This window comes from Sinohyriopsis cumingii, chromosome 1 (assembly GCF_028554795.1).
Source record: "Sinohyriopsis cumingii isolate HCF-2022 chromosome 1, ASM2855479v2, whole genome shotgun sequence".
Classification (NCBI taxonomy): Eukaryota; Metazoa; Mollusca; class Bivalvia; order Unionida; family Unionidae; genus Sinohyriopsis; species Sinohyriopsis cumingii.
In genome coordinates this window covers 150,585,335-150,606,754 of record NC_142961.1, presented here as the reverse complement: position 1 = coordinate 150,606,754, position 21,420 = coordinate 150,585,335, and the positions used below count along the sequence as shown (strand labels likewise).

Here is a 21,420-nt window from a genome sequence, read left to right as displayed (position 1 = left end):
AAACACATATTTTGCAGAGCCAAGTATAATAAAATGCACAGGAACTTATGAATTTCTCTGTTATCAGATTGTTTGGTCCAAGAGCAATGCAAAACAAGACTATAGTGAACAGCACATTATCTGTCTAACCCATCTTTGGTCCAAGAGCAATGCAAAACAAGACTATAGTGAACAGCACATTATATGTCTAACCCATCTTTGGTCCAAGAGCAATGCAAAACAAGACTATAGTGAACAGCACATTATCTGTCTAACCCATCTTTGGTCCAAGACCAATGCAAAACAAGACTATAGTGAACAGCACATTATATGTCTAAGCCATCTTTGGTCCAAGAGCAATGCAAAACAAGACTATAGTGAACAGCACATTATCTGTCTAACCCATCTTTGGTCCAAGACCAATGCAAAACAAGACTATAGTGAACAGCACATTATATGTCTAAGCCATCTTTGGTCCAAGAGCAATGCAAAACAAGACTAGAGTGAACAGCACATTATCTGTCTAACCCATCTTTGGTCCAAGAGCAATACAAAACAAGACTAGAGTGAACAGCACATTATCTGTCTAACCCATCTTTGATCCAAGAGCAATGCAAAACAAGACTATAGTGAACAGCACATTATCTGTCTAAGCCATCTTTGATCCAAGAGCAATGCAAAACAAGACTATAGTGAACAGCACATTATCTGTCTAACCCATCTTTGGTCCAAGAGCAATGCAAAATAAGACTAGAGTGAACAGCACACTATATATCTAACCCATCTTTAAGAGTCTTCTATGTAAGAACTAGCAGAGTATGGTTGACCCAAGAAATCAATAACCTATGGGTTTCTGCAGCCTCAACATTCCGTCAAGATATGTAGTCTTGTTCTAAAGTTACTGTTCAGAAACTATGATTTTCTTATCAGGCTTACTATGACCATGACCTCTGACTTCTACAACTCTGATTCTCTCTTGGCTACTTTGTAATCCAGAGTACAAACCATCCACAAGGTCTGGTCAAGAAACTTTCTAGAATACAAGCTATTATGCACAATAACCCTGACCTTTGATCCCAAAATCAATAGGGTTCTCCCTTACAGGAAGGCAAATTATCCACAAATTAGTCAAGGTTTATGACCTAGAACTAGAGTTAGCAAGCAAAATCTATATTCCTTCTTACAGTGACTGTGACCTTTCTATCTTTTGATCCCAAAATCAACAGGCTTTTTCCTTACTGCAGGTGCATTCCACCCACCACATTTTGTTGAGGTCTGTGATGCAAAAGCTCAGTTACTGTACAGACACTAGTGTTCTTCTTTCAGTCACAGTGACCTTGACAGTTGACCTTTTTACTCCCAAATTTATAGGGTTATTTCTTATTCAAATTGCAAGCCATGCACACAATTTTGGTAACTGTAAATGGCAGAGAAGTTATTGTGTAGAAACTAGTTTTCTTCTTTCAGTCACAGTGACCTTGACCTTTTACCCTGAATTGAATATGGGTTTTCTTTAACCAAAGTTTTGTTACTCTGTCTGATGTAGAATTTAATTACTTTGCAAAATTAATTTACTCCTCTATCAGTCAGTGACCTTGACCTTTGTACCTTAAAATTGATATGGTTCTTCCTTATCACAAATGCAAGCTATCCACAAGTTTGATGATGACAGAATGTGCTGCAGAATTACTGTATCACATGGAAAATGTACCTGATAGACAGGGTCACTATCTAATACATTCTGCCAAAATGGTAGACATAAATATAGTGCAAAAAAATGCATCAAATGGGTTTTATTGCTCTCAGCAGCAACCATCCTTTAAGTCTAGACTTGGGATAGTTCTTTGGCAAATCTAAGTAAGACTTCATTTTTATCCTAATCATATTTATAGATTTTTTACTTAAATTATAGACCCCATTTTATTGGTTAAATGTAGACCTGACTGAAAAGGTTAAGACTGGACAAAGTTGGATAGATAATTACAGTAACTCAGTTTTGTGCTTGGAAAGGGTACTCATCTTTATCATGTACTGACCATAAACCAAGATTGGATTGGTACTCACTCCTGTAATCTGCTGAAAACATGGAAATCAGCAAGGCACTGAGCCAGTCCATTTTTATCATCTAGGGCCAGCCAGAGCCATGGCAACTCATAACATATCCTCTTAGATAATGCAGAAGACACGGGTAGAAGTAATGGTAAATGCTGAAAATACCAGAAAACTTAGGTTTACAAAAAGCATCTTAGTTTGTGTTAAGAATGTACTTTTATAGAGCTTATTTTGAACAGTTTGAATTAAATTTTCTGGCAATTATTTTTTGACATGATACACCACATATCATTTGAACATAATCTATTCTGTACAGTGGATTTTGATGCATTGCTGACCCTATCCACTTGTAAGTCAAACAACATCAACTGCAAATACTGATGGACAATTTGGTCAGTGTTATGTCTGATTTGGTGCAAGTCATTATTAGGTAATTATATTTAAACTGGACTTGTCAATGTATGCTGGTCAAAAGCTATAACAGACTGTCACAATATAACATACATTAATTCAAATGGTCATTATTTCCTAAATTTGCTTTAAGATTTTCTAAAACTTAATTTTCATTTCATTATTTATTATAAAGTAGACACCACTGTATATGTAGAGGGGAATAGGAGGGTGAGGGTGAAAGTTTCAAACAAAAAAAGTCATGCAGATGAGAAAGAAGAGTTATCACCAATACTCTGGTGATCAGCCAATGTCAGTAAAAGTGATGAAAGATAAAGAATATGTGTTTAGTTTGGATGACACATAATGTTCAGATTTTACAAGCTAATACAAACTGTCTGACAGGCCAGTCTAAAACTCAGACATTCTCTAAATCTAAAATGTTTTTTTTAAAAGTCACTATGTACTTTACTCATCCCAACTTACTTTTTTCTGTTTTTCAAAGTACTCAATCAGAATTCTGATGTACTTCATCCTGTATAAAAAAGATACCAAAAACTGAAAATATTTCAAAATTAACACAAAATTTTCAAACAGCTTTTCAAGCAAATACAAGTAGCATTTTAGGAAAGATAATTACTGTAAATGGAATTTTTCTAGATCAAAGTTAGAACTGAAACAAAAGTTGGCCAAGAGAACTGATGCTCTAAAAAAAATCCAGGAATTCAAGTTATGACCATTTCTACTTTTTAACCACAAAGTTCTGAAACTGCATGTAATACTTTCCAGAAATATTTTTAGATAAGACACTGTGGCAGCCATATAGCATGCCAGATTAGCATCATTTTCATCTTAAGAGTCTTTCAGTAAAAACCTTCTGTTGATATCACTCAGGAAAAGTTGTAATAGAAGATTTTAAAGATGGCCATGGAGTCAGTCATATTGCCCATCTTAGAGGTGCCATTTTCATTTAAGACTAACCAGAACCATCACAAGAAGTCTTCTGGTGAAAACCAAAAACCAAAAGTCAATATGACTTTCAATTCAGGAGGAGCAGCCATAAAAAGATGTTTAAGATGGCTGCATTGAAATTCATATTGGGTGTCATACTGGCATCAATTTAGGACCAACCAGACATCACCAGAAGTTGTTTAGTGAAAACCCCATGTTAATGTGACGTTTCATTCTGGAGAAGTAGTGATAACAAGATTTTAAAGATGGCTTGTGGCTTCCATACTGAATGCCAGATTGGTACCATTGTCAATTAGGACCAACTGGATATCATAAGAAGTTTTTTTAGTGAAAACAATGTAACTTTCTATTCAAAAATAGCAATAGCAAGAATTTAAAGATGGCAGCCATTGCAGCCATTTTGGGCATCAGATCATGGCCATCTTCATTCTGGACCATATATCATAAGAATTCTGGTGGAAACCCCAACATGATATCTCTTCCCATTCAGGAAAAGCAGTGATAACAAGATTTTTACGATGTCCACTTTGGCAGCAATTTTGGAAGTTTAAGGAGCACTAGTTTCATTAAACATAAATTAAACTATGTGATCAATGTAAGTGTAACATTTCATGGCAATCCTCCAAGTAGTTTAGGAGTAGTAAAAACAAACTTGTATTAATGGACAGATGACAGACCACCTAATAAGCAGAACTAAAAAAAATAGCATAATGTACATTTCTTTCATAAGTGTATAAGGATGATTTACCTGTACAAAATATAACATTATGTCTATTTCTTTCATAAGTGTATAACGATGCTTTACCTGTTCAAAAAAAAACATAATGTCCATTTCTTTCATAAGTGTTTAAGGATGTTTTACCTGAACAAAAAAATTAGATTTAATGTGAAGTCAAAATGATTTTAGTAAAAATCTTCTGCTGCTCTTATTTATTTATTTTCAAATGCTGGGATAAAAATGTAAATTAAATTGCCATGTTTCTTTGAAATTTGTACAAATTCATTACAATGTAAAGAAATAAAATAAGTTCTTCAAGGTTTGTACCTTTTCTCACTGTCAGACAAATATCTGGAAATCACAGCTTTATTTAGTTCCATAAAACCAAACCTGGAAGAAAGATTAAAAACAATCGTAAGCTCAGGAGCTAATGAATGTATAATTCATCAATGGAAACTACATATGTATAATTCATCAATGGAAACTACATACAGTGTATATAATTCAGCAATGGAAACTACATGCTACCCTTTTGCAAGCTTGTTTCCACAAGAATTGAGTATGAGTAATCACTAGAAGACACAATGTAGACCCTGATCTGCTGGCACATTATACAATGGAAGATCAGGGTCTCTGTTGTTTGCAGTTGATCTAGACTGATATGCAAGTATATATATACGATAACAATCATGCAGAAACTGGTTCTCTGCAGCAAGTAGTGCAGATCCTTGAGTGTAATTACCATCATAACACCAATCATAACTACACACAAGTTTAAATTTATTGACACAGTTTCATTAACAGGTAAATCACACAGGACCTTCTTAATAGCAAATATACCAATGTTTCAAGCACATCATTTTAGGGTGATCATTTTATAAAACCAAATACTCCAGGTTTCTGACATATCATTTTCAGGTGTTCACATTTTAACACCATATACTCCCATATTGCTGGTATATCATTTTAGGTGATCATGTTTAATAGCGAATACTCCCATGTTTCAATCATCATATCATTTTAGGGTGATCACTTGTAAAATTTTGGAATATCTAACATTTAAATAAGCTGAATTTTGGGATGGGGAGTTAATGGTTCATGGAAATAAAAGTATCAGTTAAAAATGTACGGGTTGGTTTTGTATTTTCCTATGCTACTCCTGGCTGAAAAATTATCACCAAGTAAGGGTCATTACATTAAAGAGAATGAAAAAAGTATCATGGTGTTAAATGACAATAAAATAATTGCTGAATGAGCATTTAAAAATTTGTCAAATTTGCAAAGATTGAAAGACTCCTTTTGTAAAATACATGAAGAAAAGTATATGCTGGTGAGAGAATTGTTTCAGTATGAGATTATCATTTTTCTGCAACAGAAACCCGTCTGCATGGCTGATTTACAATGGTTCAAATTGCTAAAATATTCACAAGATCTTGTATAACTTAATGACATCATTTTTTGGGGACAGGACTGTCTATAAAATTACGAAAAATACATAAGAATTTTCATGTTTAATTATTTAATAAGGGGCAAAAGTTGCAACCACATCATTTTTAAAATCCAATCTCTTCTTGACTGCACAGTGCTATGACACACCTTGGTAAAAAAGTGATGTCATGATCTGGTCTTTCAGGCTGTACAGTAAGCAATGATTTTACAAAAGTGGGTTACCTTAACTCTTGTACAGTACATATATCATGTTTTATGGAATGCCCACTCAATTCTGGACTGAGGGATTAAGTGTCTACTATTGATAGTAGAAGTCCACTCAGCCTGGTGGATAATCTCTCCAGACTAGTGAAACTAATCTCAATCTAGTGGAAGTCCATCACAGATTTTATTGCAGCCATACTGGCTTTTATGGCACCCCTTGTCAATTCTATTGTATTCACTCTACGAGGCAACTCACTAAAAAACAAATTGGAGAAACTCTGACACTGTCAACATGACCCTGGTAGGGGTCAATTTTATACCTTTACCTGTACAAACAATAGTGTTACCATTTCTTGTGTCATAATTCTTTCTCAAGTTTATTATACAATAATAACTTGGCATCATATATTAAAGTAAAAAAGTTAAATGAGTTATGCAATGAAAGTGTTTTTTGGTACTTTTACCCTAAAACTTTGAAAATAATTTGTTTATGAGAGAGTACAATAATTGTTTAACTGCAGAGAATTGTGTACACTGTATTGACAATTGTGCTCTATCAGTAGTGATTCATGTCTCGAATAAAGTGATTTTAATTTATAAAAAGTTTCTTTCTCTCCTGACCTTTTTAAAAAAAAAAAAAATCTACATTGATCACTAGGCACTAGTGGAGAAGTGAATTCTTACTTGGAAGTCAGTTGCTATGCCAGCTACTGCAGCTTCCTGCCTTGAGTCAACAATAGTCAGTCAGGACAGTTCCTATATACACATGTTCAAGGTCATGTTTCATTATCTCAAAACGTACATTAATTATTGAATGGAAATATCACAACACCACACTCCTTAGAACTAAAATGATGTTTGTGAAAAACAAATTTGAACCAAGCAACGCATTTGATGTCAAGTTCTCATAGTATTGTGTACCACTGGTCTCTAGTGTTTAACTTAAATGTTAGAAAAAAGTGTAATGACCCTGATGTACATCTAGACGTTGTTCATTTCTAAAATCAAAACAAGTGTACTTGTTTCAAGCTATATCCCATCCCCTCCATCTCTCTATGTCTCCCAGCCTACAACCCACTCCCTGCTCCTGACCGTAATAAGCCAATGGAGAAGAATTATACATGACTTGGATTATGACAGTTCTTTGCAGCTTGTGGTCAACCTCACCCTTCTGATATAAATAAAATAAACACTGTTAAATGAAAATATTTCTTGTTGTCTGAAAACTAAGAAAATATTAGTGATAATTTTACAAAAATGCCAAATTTGACTATTCAAGACTATTCATTTAGCTGCTGTTCATGCCAAAAACCAAATGATTTGTATGAACAATGTTACTTTCTTTGTCACTTTTTTGCGAATCTACCTTCAAACAACCCGAGGAGTGACATTTTTACTCTAAGTCAGCCAATATACTTGTTGACAATAACCGGTAATGGGTGGTGTTGAACTTCAATGTTATACTTTAGCACTGATGATTCAAAGGAAACTGTAACTTTTGAATGAAAATGCTTTTTTGTTGTTTGTAGGAAAAAAAGAATTCTTGACTTTAATACTGACTGAGAAACATAAGGTGGTTAGGTTGCAATATTTTTGCATAAAATTCGTTTCCAGCATTAGGTAAAATAAAAAATATATAATTTTTATTATCCCCCTTAATCATTCAACACAGTAGATACAATACATGTCTCTTCCAGCAGCACAAATCTAACATGTTTACCAAAGCTGTATCACACTACCAGCTTTCTTTCTTTTTTATCATAAAAAGCAAAACAAACTACATCTGTCTTTGAAAATACAATGTGTTTTTACAATTAAGCATGTGAGATTGTGAAACGCAACTTTCGATCGATGTTACCCGTAGCTTTTTATCACCAACATGGAAAAAGACATCAATACTTAAAGAGTATGCATTTTCTAAATACCGGTATCCTACATTTCGCTTCATTTTGGAATTTGTCTACTGACAAAATTTATAAATAATTTTTTTACTCCACTCTCTATTTGATGTAAATAGATAATAATAATAATAATAATAATAATAATAAAGACTTTCTTTAGAGAAGGTAACTCAATTAGTTACAGAACTAATCTACCTTGAGGCTTTCTATCTGTTATGTACAATATATACAGTATATACAACATGATGTGAAGAGTCTGGCTTGAAACTAAGTAATTAATTTTAAAATTCAAAGTATCAAGCCTGGAACACATTCACAGGCATCAGTGAAAACATAAACATATATAAAACATAAAATATAATCCTGCATTGAAAAATTCAGCTATGAAAATGATGTAAAATTACAGAAAAGCAGGCTGTATTTTTTGTACTAGAACTGTTAAATTTTCTAAAGATTTCATCCATTTAAGACATTGATTGTGAAAAGATGAAATGCTAGGAGCCTGCCTTATGTCACTGGGAATGTTGTTCCATACCAGTGGACCAGTATAATGAAAACTTTTTTTAAACAATTCCTTCTTTGGCCTTGGTATAATGTAATTTTTTCTTCTTATGGACCTTAAATTTGGAGTGCCATCAGCATCTCTTTGGTGAAAGATATTGCTTAGATAGACAGGAATGTCTTTTCTGGATACTTTATACATCAATTTGGCCTTTCTAAGAAATATTATTTCATGTATTGTTAAAATCTTTATATTATTCATTGCATCTTGAAAATTGTCTATACTTTGATCTAGAATTAAATGGCAAGCCCTCTTTTGGAGTCTTAAAAGTGTTGTTATTTTGAATTAGAGGTATTACCCCAAATTACATTACAGTAGTCCAGATATGGCTAAATATAACTTTTATAAAAGTTGACCCTTTACTGAAAAGGAATGTATGTTTTTGATTTTCCTCAGTAGCCAAAGATAAGAGTTAACCTTTTTTGAAATATGTTTAATGTGAATAGACCAAGTAAAATTGTTATCCATGAATACACCAAGAATTCTGTCTTGAGAGGTCATATTGAGGCTCACATTGTTAAATAGAAGATAAATATCTGCTTAGCAATTCATTTTGTATTTAAAGAGAATTTATGTAATCAATTAGGTTATTAACCTGCCATTAGTGTGCTTTTCTCATTTTCTTATGATCTTTTGTCAAATGTGGCCATAATTAACATTTATGAACTTAAAGATTCAGAATTTAAGATAGTGAAAGTTGAATGAGTGAGCATTACTACAATATTCAAAGTGAACACAGTAACAGTATTCACAACAACCATAGAATAAAGATGAACGGTTCAAGATAAACATCATTGCAATTAGAGATATATTTAACAGCCTTGGCAAACACTTCGCTCAGCCATTTCAGGTGATATACAAGGCATTATTGATACATATGATGTGTTCAGCTGATATGAAGTTAAACAATGGGAGTGGAGGTGGGAGTATAATAATAAGAAATTCCAGTTAGATAAAGCAAAAAGGCAATGGACATAAAAACTGTTTGCAACGAGAATGCATTTTGGCTGAATTGCAAAAGATGATATACTGTATGATGGATGTCCTGTAGAAATTTAAATTTTAAATTGAGTTATTAACGTGCTAGTAGTGGGCTTTTCTTATTTTCTTATTATCTGTTGTCGAATCTGGTCATAATCAACATATACAAACTTAATGCTTCAGAAATTTAATAGATGGAAAGTTGAATGAGTGAGCATTACATTCATGATGACCTTAATGATAAACCAGAAATAATAGGGGTTTACACTTTTGAAGCCAAAAATATTTCTACATCCAGTACGGAGTAAATAAAGTTCTACAAGGGATACCTGTATAAAGTCATCAAAAATAAGAAGCCACATTAATAACAATCAATGCGATTAGAGATAGATTTTACAGCCTTGGCAAACATGTAGTTTTGCCACTTCAGGTGACATAGAAGGCTCAGACAAGCTGTCACATGTTCAGCACAGTACATGTTAAACAAGACGGCAATGAACAAGAAGAAATTCCACTTACATAAAGCTTACAAAAAATATATGTACAAAACTGAAGGCTATTTCTTGTACTGTAAATACAATCGTATACGCTGCAGATAACAGTTTCGCAACTAAGTTTGCATAATTATAGCAGGTATTTCCACTGAATTGCAAAAGACGACGGATATCCATGAGAAATTAACTGCTACTTCAGTAATTCATTCAGACTGAAAGAATGTAATGTACTAAAATTTCATCTGCATTAAATGAAAATAGTACAAGTGTATCTCCTATAGAAAATATTTAAGTGATTACACTTGTTCATCACTTTCACTTGTCCCTTTTTTAAAATACTACATGTAAGCTCAGCAGATGACCAAATCCTAAGTATAGTTATAATTACTTTATGATGCTGAAGGTTATATCATGTGGCATCACTTGCTTTATAGATCCTGTGTAAAAATACTATGTCAATGGTAAATGTAAACTTATGTTTAGTTCCTATTAGAACGTGTTGCATGGACATGTATATTTAGGTCACAAGTACTAAACAGGCTGGACTAGCAGAAGTTGCATATTGGACAGAGCTGTGTATTGTGTGGGAACATGTTAAACAATTTAAAAGTGACTGGCAAAATGAAACCTGCAAATACTTATTTGTGATTTATTTTTCTTTTTGTTTGCTTAAATTTAGGCAGAAATCTCTCTCATGAAAATAATTATAATTAAACTTTGTATAGTTTGTGAAACACATAAATAATCTCAGCATTCTTGGCTCAGAAATCTTTCATCCCTCAAAAAGACATGTGACTGCATTTTAGTGGATGAGTCTTTGAATATTAAACAGCATTGTGTACAACTTAAAAAGAGCAACCTGCACTAGGCACTGAACCTGAGACTAGTTCAGATAAGTTCAATGCCATGTAGTGGACATCCACGATTACATATTTATATTGCTGTGACCTCTAACTGGGGTAATAAATCTTAATCCATCCACAAAAAACCATGATGTGGACAATCCATGACCACCACTATGTCCTGTCTGTGATGGACAAAGCGTAAAATGGATTAAGGTCCACTGTGTTAACGTGGATTTTCCATTAAACATGATGCATGTACTGTATAATGTGCACTGTGTTGTTGTGAACAGTGTAGACCCAGACATGCCAATGTACAATGAACCAACAAATCAAGGTGTACGATGCTCATTTGAATTAATAGCACTGAGTTTGATCCAAGTCTATGTGCTGTTTGCTTCTGGATGCATTTCATTCATGAAAATATTTAAATACATTATATGCATCCATGTGAGATTGGAAAATTCCAGTCTCAGCATCAGAATTTGTGAGCAGAAACTTGGAGAGAGATTGTTGAGAAGAACAGAATCAATCAATCATATGCACTGGTACCGAATTAAATGCAGGAATGAGGCTCTGATTACAATGCTGGGATTTTTCTATCCCATATCAAAATTATATGATGAGTTATTTTTTCTTGTTATCTTTCCACTTGCAAATAATGTTGGAAACCAAAAGTACTTATCATTGGTATTTATACTGATTTAAAAATGCCAGGTATTTTCATAAAACTTTTACATTAAGAGAAAGAGCATAACAAGTCTGTAATGAAAGATTACTGTTTAAAGGCATTGAAAATATGTTTTTTTAATACTAAAACAGCAGGAAACATTGCCGACATTAATAAAATCATAACAATGTCATCTACAGAGTGGGATAAGTGTATCCTGCATGACTTTCACATGTCAGCAAATATATCATACATATATAGGAATGAGAACAAAATGTGGTTTACAGATACCTACTTGAAAAACCCTCCCTGGTCAATGATGACTTTCTCTATGGCAAAGTAGAGTGGAGACCAGACATGAGAGGGGATATTGAAGATCTCCAAAAGTTCCTTTTCTGACATCCCTTGATGGGACAAATGAATACAACATAACACCTAGAGAATGAAAAGCTTCATTTTTTAAAATACAACTTAATACCTAAAGAATGAAAAAACTTCATATATACAATACAACATAATAACTAGAGAATGAAAAAACTTCGTTTCAAAAACTAATTTTTGTCTTCCCACAAAAAGCTGAAAAGTTCAAATGCATTATGATTTATTGACAATGCTGTTATTTCTGTAGCCTTGAAATAGTAACAACAAAAAGTAATTTACATCAAAATTAAAGTAAATATTTTTTTAAGTTATTCATAATATATATTTTTAATCTAACACAGTAAAACCTGTTTTGTGAGACCACCTCTCCTGCCAACAAAAAGCAGTCTCTCAAGACAGGTGGTCTCTCATAACAGGTTTATGCAAGATTACCATCTTTCAAAGTCAAAATGCAGCAGGTTTAAGAAGGGAAAACATCTACAATTTCTTCACATGTCATGTATTTTATTCCTTATTCATAGTTCTTGTCAAAATATTGCAATCATTTAATCTCAAAGTAATTTTGCATAGCAACAAAGATACACGATAATCATTAAATATTTACAATTATATTTGAAGATCATGTATACATGTAGGTTAACATATGAACTGCAAAATGAATAGGGTAATATTTATTTATTCCGTCTATAAGTTATCTGTACATGTCCATACATTTCAGACTCGCTTCAAATGTAGAATAAGAACTGTACAGGTAACAACGCTTACTCATCCCATGTACGAATTAGTGGCTTTGATCAGGGTTTAGGTAAATATGGGATTTATATGAACCAATGAATGAAATCAAAAGACATAATTAACTGGAAACAAAATAATTTCAAGACAAAACCAAAATGCTTAATTCTCCCTCGACATAAAGAGATTAACTTGATAAATAAAGGGTGGAACTGTCCTCCATCACTGTGAACAGATGATGACCTGGTATGGGTTTTAACAGTGGTCACATTAAAATTAAAAAAAAAAAAAACACAAACCATTTATAATGATAACTGAATCTGAAAGATGATAATCACTTATTAAAGACAAAAGCAATAACCTCATTCACCCCAGGAATTATGGTCTAACTTCAAAGATAAACAACATACTCAACCACTACAATGAAACTCTTGTAGAAGAGCTCTCATCAGGGCATTATCAAAAGTTATGTGTTTTTTCTACGAAGATGAATAAACAATACAAATCTAGGAACTGACTATGTACATCTGTGACAGCCCCTTTTGAAGAATGAATGGTTAATCATAACATGGATTTAAAGGACTCTGGCACTACAATGGCAGTTAATGACATGTATTTTAATCGGGTGTATGGACTGTAGCATATGACAGCTACCTGCATCACCTATAGATCTGAAGAACCCATTGCCAGACTTGACTATTTTTTATAGCACAAACACTAAAGGTCAGTGGTATTTATCTCTACAAAGCAAGCATGCATAGCGGTGTTGTTTTAGATCAATCTGCACTTTGTATGCAGAAATTCCTTAACAGTCATGGTTACTTCAGATTAAATAAATGTCAACAGTGTTGGTTTTGCAAAGCAGTCATTCATAACAGTGTTGAAATACATTTTTTTGCCAGAAAATTGTGGTCGTTGGTCACATTCTGCAGGTGGTCACTGACTTCATTGCATTTAATATATAAAAAAATCAATCTGTACATAATAATTGTGGTCATAAATGACAGATGGTCACTCACAGCAGAGGTCACTCAAGACCGGTTTTGCTGTATTAATATATGCCCTTTAAATTGAGCAAAAAATATTCCATAGCTGAAAAGAAATTGTACACATTTAATTGAGTACAAAAAAACAAATAACCTGGCATGTGCAATATACTGATGATTTCATTGTATACATTTTATCAACAGAATTTCATTATCAACTAAATCAAAAGCAAACCACTATCCATTCCTACTGGCAAATGATCTCTCTCTCTCAGTACACTGATGCAGTCACACTTGAATATTAAGCAATGAGTGGTGCATGATCAAAAATAAGGGAAAGATGGTAGCAATAGAACAGTCAAGAGAGTAATGATAGGAAAGGCAGAAATAAGTAAAAGAGTGTCAGTGTACATTTGTGTCCCTTCATACTCAGACCAATCCAGCTACCGTAGCAGTGATGAGATAATGAACTTCAACTAGCTCAGCCCTGAGAATCACTAGGTCTTACCTGTAGCTAACTAGTTCATTATAATGTGATTTTGGAAAGCTCCTGATTGTGAGATACCAAGTCAGGAGCTTCTGCAATTATTGATGGTAATTTGTTAATTTGGTGATTTCCATTTGGCATAAGTGATATTGTCTAAATCATGATTGTGCCTTTAGAAATAGAAAGTAACTTTCAAAAAATTCATAGACCTGCATAGCAATTTGCTTTTCAAATAATTTTGATAATATAGGTAGAATGGGTAGTGGTTAGAAGTTCCCTTGATCCTCATGTTCACCTTTATAAAAGATTGGTGGAACCTTTGCACACTTCAAGGCATCTTCAGTGTGCCTGATTTGGATTTTTAATGTAGCTTTAACAATTTTTTCGGGGGCCCCGAGTGGCCGAGTGGTCTAAAGCGCTCTTCGTTACGGATCACTGCCATCTCACCTCTGTCTGCGGCGGTTCGAGTCTAAGATTCAGCCAATGTGGGCATGTGAGAAAGCCTGCCAGTAGCTTCTCGTGGGTCGGTGGTTCTTTCCGGGGTTTTCCGGGTTCTTCCTCCACCATTAATACTGGCCGCCATGTATAGCCTATCGTGCTGAAAAATGGCGTTAAACCCCACAACAACAACAACAACAACAACAATTTTTTCAGTCATATCGCTACGATGTCTGCAGCATAACAGTTTATAGTGATGTGTAGCACTGGGGCATCATGCCGCAGACATGTAGCATGATGTCACACCCAGCCACATTATCCTGACACCAGGCCAACCAGTTCTAGCACTAACACAAATTTATTAATGCTGAGCGCCAAGCAAGGTAGCTGTTAGTACCATTTTTGTAAGTCGAACTCACAACCTACCACATCTGAGGCCGATGCTCTAACCACTAGGCCACCAGAGCAGTTCAAGGTATCTTGAAAATTACAACTCATTATACCTAAATTTATCATATGCATTAATACTTTGTTGTTACAGGTGAAGCAAATTTAGGAATTCATTGACCATAGTAATTCAGTCCTGAGGATTTCTTAATACCCAAGTTATTGAACATATCAAAAATGTATCGCTATCCTCAGTACCAGCCTCATTTCCAGATTTTGAACACTCCAATCATTATCTCTCTAATGGTCACTTATAGTATCATCCATTTTAAAACCTAAAAAATTTTTTTGCATGGCTGATTTTGACTATTTAAACAAATATTTGTTGCATGCACATTAACTAATATTCTAACTAATAAAGGGGGGCCCTGAGTGGCCAAGTGGTCTAAAGCGCTCTCCGTTACGGATCACTGCCATCTCACCTCTGTCTGCGCTGGTTCAAGTCTTGGATTCAGCCAATGTGGGTATGTGAGAAAGCTTGCCAGTAGCTTCTTGTGGGTTGGTGGTTCTTTCCGGTGTTTTCCTGGGTTCTTCCTCCACCATTAATACTGGCCGCCATGTATAGCCTATCATGTGCTAAAAAATGGTGTTAAACCACATAACAACAACAACAACTAACAAAGGTTTTTAATCATAATTATTTATTAAGGTGTGACTTTGTTTCTATCAGTAGCAAAGTTGGGTTGCCATTACAAGCATGCACATTCAGAATTTTCCCTGTGGTTGCTAACCAGCGAATGACAGAATTTTCCTTGCCAGGCACAAAGTTCTGCAGAATTCCACGTGAAGTATAAAAGGGTTTGTCATCTGTGTTAGGACCTGGTCAGGTTTCAGATCTGTGCTAGGACCTGGTCAGGTTTCAGATCTGTGCTAGGACCTGGTCAGGTTTCAGATCTGTGTTAGGACCTGGTCAGGTTTCAGATCTGTGTTAGGACCTGGTCAGGTTTCAAATCTGTGTTAGGACCTGGTCAGGTTTCAGATCTGTGTTAGGATCTGGTCAGGTTTCAGATCTGTGTTAGGACCTGGTCAGGTTTCAGATCTGTGTTAGGACCTGGTCAGGTTTCAGATCTGTGCTAGGACCTATATTCAGACAGTGCAAGAGAAAATCTTTTACTATTTTCTTACTATGAAGTCCATATAAGGCAGTGCGCAAAGAAAGGTAATTTTTGTTTTATTATTTTCTGTAAATCAGTAATTTACAGTTATTTAACGATGACCATATAAATAATTGCCAGGAAAAATAACATTTTATAGTAAAACATTTTGACAGGTCTACAGTAAGTTCTAAAGTCTACATCAGTATAACAAAAATCTTTCACGATGTTTATTTATTTATTTTTATGTTTTAGATCAGCAACTTTAGCTAGATATCTGCTTATTCAGTTAATAAGAGAGTATTTTTTATGATCTTGTGAGGTCAAGTACAATGTTTCTTGCATACCTTAGTAAAATAACAATACTACTTACTACAGTTTAGTATTTAATAATAATAATAATAATAATAATAATAATAATAACAATAACAACATCAACAACAACAACAACAATAATAATAATAATAATAAGCGCAAGTGTGAGTCTATGACCATGTTATAAACTGACACAAAATAGTCTATGACCATTTAATCACCAGGCACAAAATAGTCTATGACCATGCTATAACATAGAACCATATAGTTTATGATTGTGTTATAACCAGGCACAATATAACCTGTGAATGTGTTATAACTTGGTACAAAAGCCTATGTTTTGTGTTTTAACAAGGCATACAAAAGCAAAATTCATTACCTGCTCTACAAGTGGTCCAGGGTATTCCTCCACATTATAATCTCCTTCAAGTCTCTCCAAAACCTCTTGGAACAATTCTTCAATTCTGAAGGTAAAATCTGGGATTGTTATAGCTGTTATACATTTTAAACTTTCCTGTCAATACTGATTTACCCTAGCAAAACAATTTCCTGTTAGTCAGTAACTTGGATACCTAGGCAATGTCCATAAGCACCATACACAAAGATGTTGCTCACAGGTTTTGAAAATATCTGTCATTTTTCAAAATGGGATTATTCAGGACTAAGTGTACATGAATTACTTTAAGAAGGAAAATGTATCTTAAACAATAATTTCTGTCTTTTTTATAAGAAACATTTATTGTACTGTTTTCTGTTTGCCATGCAGATCCTGAGGACTTCTGTTTGCTGAATGGATTCTAATACCATATAAATAATGTCGGTAAGCTGCTGCCTTTAGTCATTGTAAACAGAAGGCAGTAATACACTTTGACATTTTCAAAACACAAACCAGGAAGAGGTTACTGATTCATTTAAAAGAATAATGTCTTCATAACTATGTGCCAGTTGAAGGTACAGAAACTTCATATTTATCTGTCAACAAATTCTCCAAGGAGGAACTCAGATCATTCTTTCAGGAGTGGTTTCTGGCCCAGGTGATTGTTCAATTAAGGAAGACAATAGAGATGCACAGTACTACAGCATAACTCTAAGCCAATTAACACAAAGTGGATTATCTACACACACAACAAAGCATCACTTTGGAAGGACAAGATTAAAATGGGCTTTGTGAATGTGGGACTGATCTTCTGATTAGCTATTCATCAGTTATATGCATGAAATGTAATTTGTAATAACAATGAACACTTGTGTTCTGTTGACCAGCATGCTGTCTTTGTCCATCCAACATGTATATTGGATTTGTATTTAATGGCATTTTTGGATTAAATTCACTCACTGATATCACCATTAACACTTGCCCTGTTCCTATAATCTGATAATCTGATATACTCCCTAACCTTAAAAATAAATTGCCTTCATTACTATGATCAACAAGGTCAACTAATCATCATCTAAAGATGAACAACGCTGGGAATCAGCCATTTTGGGTCTTCCAGACAGTCTGTATTATAAACAGGCATTTGTAAAAATTCCTTGATGCAAGGTTCAAACTTCAAAAACATTGCTTGTTACAGAGCCCAATGTGCCAATCAAATTTAGTTTAACAAAGTTTTCACATCAAGACAAAGAAACATGTGTAAAAAGTTACCAAAAAAGTATACACGCCATGAGTACTTTTGCAGTTATTACTACAGCATCAAATAATCATTACATTAGGCAGAACTTTCAAGTTCACACAATTCTGCATGTTTTAAAATCTAACCAATAAACTCTCCAATAAATATACCTTGGCATTTATATTTCTTGGTACTATTAATACAGCTGGTGCTAAAACAAATGAATCAATAATTCTTTACCATGGTGTATGGCCAGGGTGAGCAGAAATCACATTCTGAATATTGGTTTGGATCATCCACATTTCATTGTGACTTTAAATTCATGTGCATGAAACCACAAAAACTGGGTACCTTATGAGCTTAAATTTATTCAAGTCTGGAATATTTTCACAAATAATGAAAAGCATGTATGTTTACCCTTTTGAGTTCACCAAAGAATCGATTTTCTTGTCCAGCAGACGAAAATAGCCAAAGGAAACCAGTTCCTAGAGAAAACAACAATGAAAGTGTATCATAAAAACATATTTCATATTCAGATACAGTATAGTCTCAATAATTGAATTTATTATATGCTCATTTTTTCCTACGTTAACTTTACATTGTCAGAATCGTACAGTATTACCCGATACTGAACCTGCGTGCCAATACACATATAGCATTCACGTGCATAAAGAAACTACTTTCTATTGTAAACAAACACTGGATGCAGACTGCAGCACTTTTGATTTGTAAACAAATCATGTAAACTCGTGTAAGAGGCGCTTTACATTGTGGTTGTTTAAATTTGTTTCTGAATGAACTAAAACAGATGTTTCATGGACTGCCACATACCAGCTGCTTTGGCACATTCTGCGTTGATACAATGTTTTGGATTTAGGCTAGCTACAGTATACAACAGACACAAGAAAATGTCCTTATGAATAACATACAAGTGATAAGTCATAAACTCTCTTCTTTAGCTGGTGATAAGAATGGCAAAATAAAATATACTTACAGTTTTACATCCTGAATTTCCTCAAAATGTATTTTCTTAATTCTTCAAACCCGAATTGCATGAGCCATGTCATAGGTTTTCAATCTGGATTACACATTTCGAAATTGTGCTGTAATTTCGATGATAAGTGCAATTGCATCCTCCTTACTGCTATCAAAATGAAAATAAGCATTAAATTCCATAGCATCTTTTTGATAATTGCAATTGAAAGACTTCATATTTTCCCCACATTATGATTTTAAACATTCAATGACAGAAACAGGAACACATCTGCAGATGTCAACACACTTCTCCCTAGCTTATTCAATCCCATGTATTTCATGTGGAATTGCCACATACAAATCCAGTCAATAATCACGACATTTCGTTGAATCGAAAAAAATACCAAAATCTATTCATTCCAGATCAAATGGAAAAGATGCTGCAATGCACATTCATTCACAATATGACTCCAAATTTCAATTTTAACTAGACATGCCATTTTCTTTCGAAAGTTATGTCGAGCGCGCGAAAGTTCAAATTTATCTGGGCAAAGTTATGTGCGCAGTAATAATGTTGGTGTTATGTAATGATGAATATGCGCTTGTGTATTTAGTTTGCAATACGGCATACATTCATTTACGTTGTTTCTTGTAGTGTATTTTGTTCCCATAATTATGCCTTAGGTAGAATTAAAAAAATGAGCATATAATAAAAAGGTTACTGCATTTGTATGGGAAAATATGAATTCATTTTGTCGGATGGATATACTGCACTCCAATGGTCGTGCAGTATTCCATCCAAAAAACTCATTCATATTTTCCCATACAAATGCAGTAACCTATAATACCCAAAGGTCATAGTAAATCAATTCAAGAGAAGTGTATCATGAATTAACAAGTTTGATTCTAATAATAAACTTTCTGCTGTGTTTTACAAAACACATTTGAGCAATTATGGCGTGCAAGCCAGCCATGTGCAAGCTTATGAGATTGTACCCTATCTGGAACATCAATTCAACAACATGTGAGAGGAAATTTGATACAGCTGGTGAAGGACTACACTGTATGATAGCTTCTATCATGAATAAAACCATAACATTGCTTGAAAATGAGATACATGATAGTAATAGGTTCCATCATTAGGAATGGGACATGTGTGGAAGTTAGCTTTAAAACACATTATGAAACTGAGAAACATTATGGCAATAGGTTTGATTATTGCAATGTGAACATATTTGGAAGCTAGCTTTAAAACAACCTTGTGAAACTGGGACAAATAATTTTTAGTAGTGTTGTGACGCTATGGTCTTAAACTAAGTGACAAAGAAGAGTGAAAACCAACAGGTTTTGTAAAATTCAACAAATAATTTATTTCCTTAGAATGCAAAGTGAAAAGTTAAAAAGAACTTATAGTATTGTGAATTAAATCCCAAACAGTCCTAAATGTTCTATCACAAGTCCAAATGTAAGAAGTTCCAATTCAATTCCAGTGGTATTCCAAATAAATTATGATATTGAATGTGTTGATGTGCCTGTTGTCTCATATATGCTAATGTGCCAGGTGGTCTGGATTATGATGATGTGCTAAGTCTTTTTGTGTATCACAATAATATAATCCAAATCTCCTTGTCTGAATTCACTATAATTCTAAATTAATGTTTCTGTCCAAGAATATTACTGATGAGCTCTTTGTCTTTCCAAGGAATAATAATTTTAATAAATAAATCCACCCCAAATGAAAAACTGAACAGAATAATGAGACTGATTAATTTCTCAAGTAAACAACATTATATAAATAGCTAAGACACAATAACAGAGCCTGGATGTAGGTCAGCATCCTCTCTAAAATATTCAAAGTTGTCAACAAGTTTAGGAATTTGCAAGTGAAAGACAATGTCCTAGACTCCGATACAATTAAACAAGTTCACCTCTGAATATAATGATCTGAATATTTAATCCACAATTATAGAAATGATTTTAGCTATGTATTCTGCTGTTTATAAAACAAATGTCCCTGGTCAGGTACACTGAACTTAATTTTGGACAGGGTCAAGAACAAAATACAAATGTACATAACATATAATCATTAAAAAAAGCCAACAAACAATACAAATTAAACAGACATAACAGTAGTTTCAACTTAAACCAGAATTATATTAATTCAACTTTAACAAAGTACCAATACCCAAAACAGTCCATCATATATATATATATATATATATATATATATATATATATATATATATATATATATATACCACTCCCTCGATAACTTGTGCCCAGATAACTCGTGAACCCGCTTATAACATGGGGTCAGGTGTGGATCCCATTTTTTCAACCAGAAAATACCCAAAAAATTGATCCCTATTTGTTGAACTTAAAGAAAATTGCCATCAAAATTGGTAACAGAAACTTTGATGTATTGCTCGTTATATCATCGAAAAAGGTAGATAGGACCTGGAAATTTTAATCAACACAATGAAATATCAAGTTTAAAAATAGGTCATACAATATTTTACATTTTCTTTCCAAACGACATTCATAGTACACCGCAATTAACGATATGTAAGGAAATTTTGATCAATGAAAATGTGACTCACACCAGAGGCAGTACTTTAATAAATAAATACAAATTAAATAATTTTGTTATCAATTGAAATTTGTGTTCTAGTTCTATCTTTTAGTTCCTTTTAAGTGTAATCATCATAAATGCAATGTGTCCTCTTGTAATTAAA

General features: G+C 33.7%; 1 protein-coding gene across 1 annotated transcript in view; it reads right to left on the bottom strand.

Moving 5' to 3' along the window:
* Nucleotides 1–21,420, bottom strand: part of LOC149808149 (TPR repeat-containing protein DDB_G0287407-like) — a 131,406-nt gene that overhangs the window by 64,193 nt on the left and 45,793 nt on the right. The window contains exons 11-16 of the mRNA XM_089973878.1: nt 18,128–18,195; nt 16,474–16,558; nt 11,510–11,649; nt 4,439–4,501; nt 2,908–2,956; nt 2,044–2,186 (exon numbers count right to left, since the gene is read on the bottom strand). Of these exons, the coding sequence (XP_089830004.1) occupies nt 2,044–2,186; nt 2,908–2,956; nt 4,439–4,501; nt 11,510–11,649; nt 16,474–16,558; nt 18,128–18,195 (548 nt within the window). The remainder of the gene's footprint in view (nt 1–2,043; nt 2,187–2,907; nt 2,957–4,438; nt 4,502–11,509; nt 11,650–16,473; nt 16,559–18,127; nt 18,196–21,420) is intronic.